The sequence below is a fragment of the Crinia signifera genome, chromosome 1 (genome assembly GCF_055691185.1).
Source record: "Crinia signifera chromosome 1, ASM5569118v1, whole genome shotgun sequence".
Lineage (NCBI taxonomy): Eukaryota > Metazoa > Chordata > Amphibia > Anura > Myobatrachidae > Crinia > Crinia signifera.
Genome location: NC_139217.1, coordinates 57,641,983 through 57,652,452, shown reverse-complemented (window position 1 = coordinate 57,652,452; position 10,470 = coordinate 57,641,983). Strand labels below are relative to the sequence as shown.

Here is a 10,470-nt window from a genome sequence, read left to right as displayed (position 1 = left end):
GACTGTTTCCGTGGTTCAAAGTCCAGAAATAAATGCGCAGAAGCGTTAAGGAACAGGCAGTTCCCAACCTTCATAAACGGATGTTTGCTACCTTTTAATATATCAGTTAAAGGTATAATTTTAAGTCTCAAAAAAGAAAAGACAATCAATGTTCCAAGGGTTTGGCCTAAACACAATGCACATCTAGTTATCCCTTATGTTTAAATTGTTTGCCTTCAAAATTATTTTGCAATATTAAATTATCATCCATAGTACTTGGATACTTCATAACTCATTCATACATTGCTAAAGGTGGGTTGGGTCCTGGATTTTGATCCCAGGTCTGACCCTTTCACACTGTACCCTGCTCGCTCATTATACAGAGGGTGGCTCAGGCTTATCCCTACTTATATCCCGCATTGGTTGACCCAGGTTATTCAGTTTCATGCTTTTACATTGCACCTTGATCCGGGTTGACCCGGCAACAACCAGGGTTAAAGGTGTGGTGTGAAAGGCGTTTAAGAATGACAGGGTGTTGCTGAAAATGAGCAGTAAATCTCAGGATGTTGCACCTAGACTTACCCAGTGGAAAATCTTATAGTTTAATAATTGTCAGATTGGTGGATTTTAAGAAATCAGAACAAACTCATGGATCACCATATTTTATTATTATTTATAAAAAATGTTTTATTTTTTTCCTCACTACAATTAAAACCCGCTGTTTAACTAGACTAAGTTGTAATGTCCGACCTTTCGCCAGATGACACAAACGGATGAATATGTTCCCAAAAATCATGTTACAGATACCTTCCGTGACCCTCATTATTAGTAACGACGTTAAATTAACATGTTCAAGCGAATGCAGATGTACAACAGAGAGGTGGCATTTACACAGGAGTCCAAGATAGTGAAATTATTAAGTTATGACTATAAGGCGTGATTCAGTTATTAGCTGTCATACCAGTCCAGGAACAGTAAAGAGAAGGAGCACATTACTAGGAAGAAAAGTATCCATACTCGGAAGCCGGCGTTATTCTTGATGGCCTGCAAACAGAAAGACATGCAGTCAGGATTGAGAAGTGTTTGGATAGAGATATTAGACATAAAATCGCTCTCGCTATATAAATAGGGGACAGGTCTTTTATTCTTCTTACATGATCTGTTATCGTGGTTGCTAAACGGTCTCTGAGACTTAATATCTACAAATAACATTTCACCAGATCCAGGTGAAATGCTATGTGTAGATAGTCTGCGTCAGTCTGCATCTAACATGACAGAGTCATACTGCATATTAGTGTTCATTCTAGCACCCGCCATCTTTGTAAGCCCATGCAGTTCCTCTTCCCTGCCTGGGGTGTTGCTGTCTTCGGTGGTGTTTCTAGCACAGGTCTGGTTTGCATATCAATGCTGATATACAGACCACACTGTGCTAGAAGCACTACAGCAGACAGCGCCACACCAGGCAGGGAAGAAGAACTGCATGGTTTTTTTTAAAGATGGCGGGTGCTAGAATGAACACTACATATGCGTAGTAAGGGTGCGGTGACAAGTACTGTGTCTCATTCCACACCTTCAACCACATCTCAGTATTGTAGAACTGAAGCATCTAAATACTTCCGCTGGGATCAATACTATTACAGGTCTATGGTGAACTGAGGGTAGACATCGGGACTTTGCGCGGCTCACGAAGGAAGTTTGGGGAATGCACAGGATGTAAACTAACGGAATACTGGTGTGAAAACAAAATGGCAGCCTTTAGAAAGTGAGGGCAATAAGTATAGTGCCATCACGGTCTCTCTACTTGATCTATAGCAGGAGTCCTCAAACTATTTTGCTCTGGGACCCCATCAGACAATAAAAATAATTACAGGACCCCGGCAAGTTACTGCAGAAGGTCATCACATCACATGTGTAGTCAGCAGGCAGTACATACATGGCAGCATTGTGGAGGCACAAAATGATGGGAGGAGTCTAAAATAACAGACAATGCAACAGATTTTTCCTTGAATCATTGACTGAGATTCGAAAAGTCATCAGCCTGATGGTCACCAACATGGAGTCGCGACCCCATGCTGAGAAGTTCGGGACCCACAGTTTGAGAACAGCTGCTCTATAGTAACGACTGTACATATCACCATAAAAATACTGGGAGGAGCACGATAACAATAAATGTAAAAAACATAGTAACAAAGAAACATTTAACCAAACAAACAAATGGGGTATTATGGGAAGTTTCACATTAAAAAGAGGAATTACTATAGTAACACAAAATGACTTCGGAAGTACTAAGCGTCTCGCGCCAGCACAGACAGAGATGGAACAGAGTGACGGGGAACTGAAAGCCTCTGACAGTGATTGAGTTAGTTTATCACACCAGGGATCAGAATGATATTGCTTTATAGTCACAGTTCTTCTGCCTGGGACAGCTGTCAGGTTTACCGTCTACTCATCCATCAGAACGGCATCCTTCCTTTACAATTAGTTTAAAAAATTCAAGGAGCTTTCAGGAAACATATTGTTATTTAAATGGTATGCATTATCTGAAATACTATTTGTTATCTAACATGAAAAAAAATATGTTTTTTATCCCAGTTTCAAGTCTCTGCAGGCGAATGATATGTCAGCTATCCAAGGCTGAAAAGCTTTGGTGTAACCTAAAGGGATAATACGAGAAGCAGCTGTAATAACTGGACTCCCATTAGACAGAGAGCGGCTGACATACAACGCATACAGGGCGAGATCAAATAGATCGGGGAGTAATGTCTCCATTGGGGGGGGGGGGGGGGGACGCGACAGACGTCAATGTTGATGAAACGATATAAACAGCAGGGATTGGTATGAAATCCCGGCGGTCGGAATACCCGACGCCGGAATCCCGACAAGGGGGGGAGGAAGGGGGGGGGGGGGGGGGGGCGGGACAGACACGTGGATCACCCCCCATTGCGGGCTCGCTGCGCTCGGGACACTAATTTATTCTCCCTCTATGGGTGTAGTGGACACCCATTGAGGGACAAAGTGCCGGGATTTCGACTGGATTAACTAACTGCATCCCAAACAGCAACGATGTGTCTGTATACATTGTATAGAACATCTAGCAGGTATCCGTGTGCAATGGATATAGCTGGCCGCAAATGAAAACAGGAAATATTTTTGCCACTGGGGGATTTTGCACAAGATAGGATGGACAATGAAGTACTCCAGGGCTAGATTAGGGGTATCATGTGGCTGGGACTGAAAATGTTCAAGGGCTTATCATGAAAAGCAGAGGAGGCAGTGCTGTGTGGGTGTGGCCAGTGTCATGTACACCTGTAGATACTAGCAGCCCCAATGTCTCCCTAAATATGTACAAGTACAAAAATGGCATCATTTTGTGTGGATAATAGAAACACAATTTAATTGCGATCATGAAGGAGTCATGATGGGCCGATGTTTTTTAGGTGGAGCTGAAGCTCCATGCACCCCATTGTTAATCTGGACCTGCTCTGATGTACACAGCAGTGTTTAGCTTAGGTGACATACTGTAGGGCAGAGGATAACCTCAGGGTTTTTCAGTGTACGGGAAATAAATAGACCATTCAAATGGGTGGGGGGCGGCAGTAATTGCGTTAAACAGGGAGGGGTCCAAACGGCCGGCAGCACAGTTTAAAATTCAAATATTGCTCCTTTCTGTTGGTACTAGGGCAGTCGGGACGCCGGTTTCAGTATGGTTACCGCCAGCATTGTAACTGCTGGTATACCGTGTCCAACCATTAATGTATGTATCTTCCATAAATCGCAACTTTGCTTAGAGTACAATATTCTGTGTTTCTGAAGGATACGTGTGTCAAGCGAATTGGTTTGAAATGTGACTGAATAGAGAACATTGCTGCTTCTGTTTCCCCAGCGTGGAACACAGAGCTATTGTGCAACAAGTGGGAACCAAAACAACAGAAACAGACCTATAACCTGAACCAGCGCCACCCTCCTCCTCCTCCTCCCCATGTACGCACAATTACAGCACAGACAGACAAATGTCACCTCTCGTATATCTTCATTTCCTTCGCGGATATTTTCTGTGGCGCTCACAACTAGCCCATGGATGTTGTCGATATCCGTTTCCTGGCAGAAGGGAAGTATGGAGGCAAACATTAACCCATGCTTTGATAAATGTAAAACATCTCTGATCATGCTGAACAGGGACGGCCACCGCCACTGCCAACACAGGCCTAACAATAAGTAGGAACAGTATGCAATATAGTTATGGTTATACTAAGCGCAATAGACAATAAAGACATTTCATTCTTTAAAAGGCTTTTATGGAGAAAGCAAGGGCTGAAGCTAATATTTTCATCACCCGGGGCAAAGTAATAATGTGGCTTGACTCAGTCGCCCCAGCCACCCCCCCCCCTCCTGCATGCACGTATGAGTATCACATCTAGCACCTGCTATAAACACTACTGGGGACATGCCACGCAACCGCCACTACCGGGGGACATGCCACGCAACCGCCACTACCGGGGGGACATGCCACGCAACCGCCACTACCGGGGGACATGCCACGCAACCGCCACTACCGGGGGACATGCCACGCAACCGCCACTACCGGGGGACATGCCACGCAACCGCCACTACCGGGGGACATGCCACGCAACCGCCACTACCGGGGGACATGCCACGCAACCGCCACTACCGGGGGACATGCCACGCAACCGCCACTACCGGGGGACATGCCACGCAACCGCCACTACCGGGGGACATGCCACGCAACCGCCACTAAATATGGGTAAGAAAAGGATTGCTTAGCTTTCAAATTCAGTGCCTGTCATTGTACACAAATCTTGTTTCATGCACAAATAAGAAAATGTGTGTGTGTGTGTGTGTATATATATATATATATATATATATATATATATATATATATATATATATATATATATATATATATATATATATATATATATATATATATATATATATATATATATATATATATTATATGTGTTTATACAATAAATGCATTTTGTGTCCACACATAGGTCCCGACCCCAGGATACCTCATTGAATCATAAAAATATCCAGAAATAGAGATTAATACATTATCCAAAATGCTTCTGGTCACAAGTATTTTGCATAAGGGATACTCAACCGGTATATTAATGGAGATCTTACCCAGAGTAAATTTGAGCTAGAAGATTGTTTATTTATAGGGGCGACTCCCATACTCATACCCCCCCCCCCACCCCCCAAATTTCCTGCTACAGCTAGAGGATCTAAAGAGCAAACTAGTGCTATAAACACATTCTCTCAATCTAAAACTCAAAATATAACTATTTAAAAGGTAACAAATAGAATATACATGAAAAGTATGAAGCGATGTTGCAATCAACTTAAAATAAAAAGATTAGTATCAAAAATAGGCAGTCTGCAGCGAGATGGATTTGGGCTATTAAAGAAGCCAAGTTCTCCCCTTATATTTCTGGAGAATGATGGTTATGTCCTGATATAAAACCACAGTCTCTGCGGAGATGAATCTTCTACATAACACAAATCTGCTGCTGTTATCGTTATGTCAGTATTCAGCAGTTAGGAAGTCGGTCATTGTGCTGTGTTTAGAAGCAACAGAAAGAAGCAGATGCAGCCTCCATAGTAGCAAGCACAGCCAACCAGAGTAATCGTAATGAACCCTGCAATTTAGCAGAGCATAAATCAAAGATCTTGGGCTTATGTTTTAGCCAAATAATATGGGTCCACCAACCAGCATCCAGGTGACCTCAACTGGTGGGTCCAAGTCCACCCCCCTCCACCCCCCCCGTACAGAAACTGTAGAGCTTATATTATAGTCTCCCCTGGTAAATATATCCATATGATGTGATGCCAACATGACACGTGGCAATCTTTTCTCTAACGCCCCTTTCACATTGCAAATGCCAGTGTCGCACCCGGGATTTTGGACATGCCATTTGCTAGGTGAGCACCCCACAGCAACCCAGCAATAAGCCGGGTCGCTGAAATCAGAAAGGGGGTGGGCGGAGCTGGGTCATTGGGGGGCAAAGGAGGAGGTAGAACTTGGAGCCGACGCTGCCTCCTCCCTAAAGTGTTAACGGGACCCGGGTTACCTATTCACACTGCAAAGTGACCCGGGATTAAGCATTCTTTTAAATCGGATCGGATTGTTGGGTCGCTGGAACCACGATTTTCATAAGGCCCTTTCACATCGCACAGTGAGCCAGGTTGACCCGGGTTATTATTTGCAATGTGAAAGGGGTTTAAGTCATACAATTTGGGGGCTAAAACTTTTGCACTTTCGAACCACAAAGTGTTTTGTATAAGACTTGATGTGAGAGTACACAGAATAAAATTTTAACTACATGGAGCCTTTTCTTTACTTAAAATAATGAAGCAAATGAAATTAGCATAACGGTCACAGCAGTACAAATCTACATGTACTACTTTGATAAATACTTCCTACAAGATCATCAAGATTTTATCATAAAAGACTTAATACGGGCAACAGATCAGCGAACGTCTCTGTCCATGACGCACCAGAAGCTGTAGGACAGGGAAGGACGGTCTGCGCTAATGTGGCAGCTTCATTACCTGCAGGGCTGAACATTACTTTTACATGCGCAATCTGTTTGTGGCACACTTACTACCAGTAAGGGATTCATTTAGTAGTAATACAGAAGGAAAAAAGAAACACTTTAAGCATTAAAAAGCACATAGATAGATACCGCCAGCAGAGAAAGGAAACGGCGTGATGCAGTAATTAGCACAACAGTTAGGATGCCAGATGTCCAACTCCGCTCAGTTTTAACTATTGCCTTCACAGAGTTTCCTACACAATAGGAGAACGCGTTACCTACAAGGATCTTCCTGCGCGCTACACGGTGTAATCATATGTGCTGCTACAGGATAATGAGTGCCTGAAGCACGCTGCAGGTGGAACATCAACTTTATGGTCTAATGGCTGAAAATAAGGGGATAACTGAATTGTTGTAAATGTCAAGAAATACCAGCAGTCAGTCTAGACATCAGCTGTGTTGGCTATAACTGTACTATAACAAATGCTCCATAACTATAAGAAAAGTAATTTTTAAGAGTACTATCCAAATAAGATTGCTCTCTGCACACTTCCACATCCATATCAAAGATTGCCCCATTTCATCACCAACTACTGTGAATGGATGGAGTTGTCTGTCGGTGGATTACAGTCTCTTTTGAGAATGGGGAGTCTCTGGGTGGTGACTCAGAGGCGGCTAAAGATCAGGAACATTTTGGTGGGTGCGTCATGCTTGGGTAATCCAAGTTTCAGCCTAGTTATATCGATACAAATCTATGTGGATCTGTAATCTAGCTGAACCTGCAAAATTATCCTTGGGCCAGATGAACACAATATTGTGAATTAAAATTAACAGTAATGGTCACAAGCATGAGGACAACACGCTCGAGCATCAGATCACAACAAAAGGAATTATTAACAGACGTGTTGGCGACAATCACGCCAGACAATATATATATAAATATAGCAGCTGTACTCTGGTCCCGTGGCTTAACTGAAGCCAGCAGCAGCACAGACCGTACAGGTGAGGTGTTACTTTACCTGCTGCAGCACTTTCTCTGTGAAGATCTCCTGCAGTCTGGATATCTCAACCACCTTCCCTTCTATTTGCCTGCAAAGACAGAATAATAAAATCAGGCACGGAATGCGTTCTCGGTATAAAGAGAAATAACAAAGACCAGCATACAGTACTACAAGTACACCTTTCCTCTCACAGCATCACAAAGTATTTAAGGTAAAAAGGTAACTGTACAATGCAAAAATGTTTCTACATAGGCATAGAAATGCTACACAGGTCTCGCAGCTATTGTAAGTACACCTATGCTCTTTAAATAGTAAGCACATGAACTGGAAGAAAGGGAAACCTCAGGCCCTAAGAACTACAATGGACCAATAGAGCTTGCAATAATGAAATGTATCTGGAAAGTATTCACGGCGCTTCACTTTTTCCACGTTATGTTACGTTACAGCCTTATTCCTTAACGGAATTAATTAATTTTCACCCTCAAAAACACAATAACCCATAATGACAATGTGAAGGAAGTTTTTGGGGAACTAAAAAGGCACATACAAATGAATGGCTTCATTTGTATGGGATTTCTTTTTTTTTACTGCGCAACTGTCGCTGCCGGCTCCCTGGTTCCCTCCACTGCCCCGCCTGCTCCCTTCGCCTGGCATTCTGATTGCGGACATCCCCCGCCCCCTGGTCCCCTCGCCGACATCCGCCGCCCCCCCTGATATCACATGTATATAAGTATTCACAGCCTTTCCTTCACTAAAGACATTGCTTTACCTTCCTTTGCAGCAATGTGAGTAAAGACTCACGTATTTTGCTGGCTGCAACGGCGTCTGGAAAGAAGCACTGCGCTGTATTATCAGCCTGATAAAGATAATGACAAAGGGCACCATAGAGAAACAGCAAGCAATGTGTTTAGTAAGAACTGCATGAGTGTGTGTGTAGATATAATTCCATTTATGATGCCATCTACCCTTCGCTCAGGGCATTCACCTGGCACAACTTTCGTATCCAGAGAAATGCTATTGTAGTTCGTTTTATTATTATTTCTATTATACTGTAGGTTGACCGGGTTTGCTGATAAAGAAAAATGAATAAGCAGCAACATTTCACAGCGCACAACGCTCACAGACACCAGTGCGGCAGCTAACTCCCGCTGGCTGTCTCATCCCAATACAACAAACAAAAAGCAAAGGCTCCCAGTTCCTCGCAATGGTCACCCTCCCACTGGTGACCGTTTCCAGATCCTTTGGTGCATGTACAAATAACATCAGTAAAAGAAGTCTGTAAGTAGGAAATAAAAATAATGGAATATATTGTCTCTATTTAAAATGCATTGGGGCGTGATGTTGGAAGAACAACCAAAATTGGAAAAAAAAAGAGTGTTCCATGACTCAAGCTCTCAATGTTCCGCACTCCATGCGGCTCAGAGATACCACCCACACCGGTCTATTATTAGCACCTAGTCATGTGTAGCCATTTACATGTTCAGTTACGTTTCCCTTAATGGGAGCCATAAATTACCTTCTTACTGGAGCAGACAGTACAAGTGCAATACTTTCATCGGAGTCTAGTAATCTGTGTTCATGAAGATGAATTGGGAGGTGATATGATTTATATCCTTCCATTAGCAGGTTATATAAAATACTACAGTGATGGGGAGTGGAACAGGCAGAGTGCAGGTCCCATTACGTAGTCTACATAGGGACATAAGGCGACTGGTAATGGGTGGAAAGGAACAGAGTCTAGACCAGGGGTGGCCAAACCTGTCCTCAAGATCTACCAACGGTGCATGTTTTATAGGCAACCTGTGGATCTATAGTAGGAATGAATGCAGCATGTTTGAAAATGTGACAGTTAGTAATGACTGCAGCTGTGCACCAGCTATGTGATGTGGAAAATGTGGACCGTTGTTAGATCGAGGACCGGTTTGGCCACCCCTGGTCTAGACTGTTATGTTCTAGGATGCAAAGAAGAAATGACCTGCTTTCTAAAAATCACAATTTGGTGGCAAATAAACAAATCTTCCTTTCTAAAGAAAACTTTGGGCTGGATATACATTATAATGACACTAATTAAAGGCTTGTGCAATGTACTTTCACTTTGAGCTGTGACAGTTTTTATCCCACAAACTCTCCGCCCCACCCTCAGCCCCTATCTGTTCCTACCTCCAATCTCTATCTTCACACCTCCCTCTCTCCGTATCCAGCTAGTTTGAAACCGATCAGTGTCCCTGCACAAATTACTTTCAGTTATGACATCTTTTAGCACACAAAGGAGTAATTTGGTCTGTTGAGTGGCCTCTGGTAGTTAGTGGCGGTACTTTACCTCAGAGGGCAGGAGCAGTAAGCGACACTGTGGCGTTCACAAATAAAGCCAAGTGATCAGGTGAGGTCCAGGCCCAATTCAGGGACTGCAAGTGGACTGGTTTCATCTCTACAAACGATTTAGAAGTGACCTGTCCAACTGGCAGCCCAGCATCCAGCCTATTGCAGCATTGCACAGTGCACAGTGCACTCAAGTGTGGGGGCGAATGGCCTCTTTAGCTTCAGTTTCAAAACAAATCATTTCAATGGGTGAAATAGAGGATGGGTTGAAGACGGAAGATGCAGCTGTTTTAACTGGCTAAAACCTCCTAAGATTTCTACTGGTAGTCACATATTCCTGGTCATTGGTTCCTCACAGAGGCAAGGTGTTCTCATATCAGATACTTTGGCCACAACATTAGACATTACTGGGGTGGGAAAGGAAACAGACTGGCAGAACGCATTTGGATGTGCTGAAGTTATGAAAAGAAGAGTTAGGTAGGCATGTATGGTATGCATGGGACTGGCATGGTATGTAGCGGGGCACAGGAGAGGTGTGCGGTAGGCATAAGCCCAGACATTGGAATGAGAGAGGCACAGGACTGTGTATGGTTTCAATGGTACAGTTCTAA

At 43.4% G+C, this 10,470-nt stretch overlaps 1 protein-coding gene across 1 annotated transcript in view; it reads right to left on the bottom strand.

Moving 5' to 3' along the window:
- Positions 1–625: 625 nt before the first annotated feature.
- Positions 626–10,470, bottom strand: part of STX18 (syntaxin 18) — a 105,582-nt gene continuing 95,737 nt past the window's right edge. Inside the window, exons 9-11 of the mRNA XM_083156412.1 lie at positions 7,559–7,628; positions 3,997–4,077; positions 626–1,023 (exon numbers count right to left, since the gene is read on the bottom strand). Coding sequence (XP_083012538.1) covers positions 928–1,023; positions 3,997–4,077; positions 7,559–7,628 — 247 coding nt within the window. The 3' untranslated portion in view covers positions 626–927. The remainder of the gene's footprint in view (positions 1,024–3,996; positions 4,078–7,558; positions 7,629–10,470) is intronic.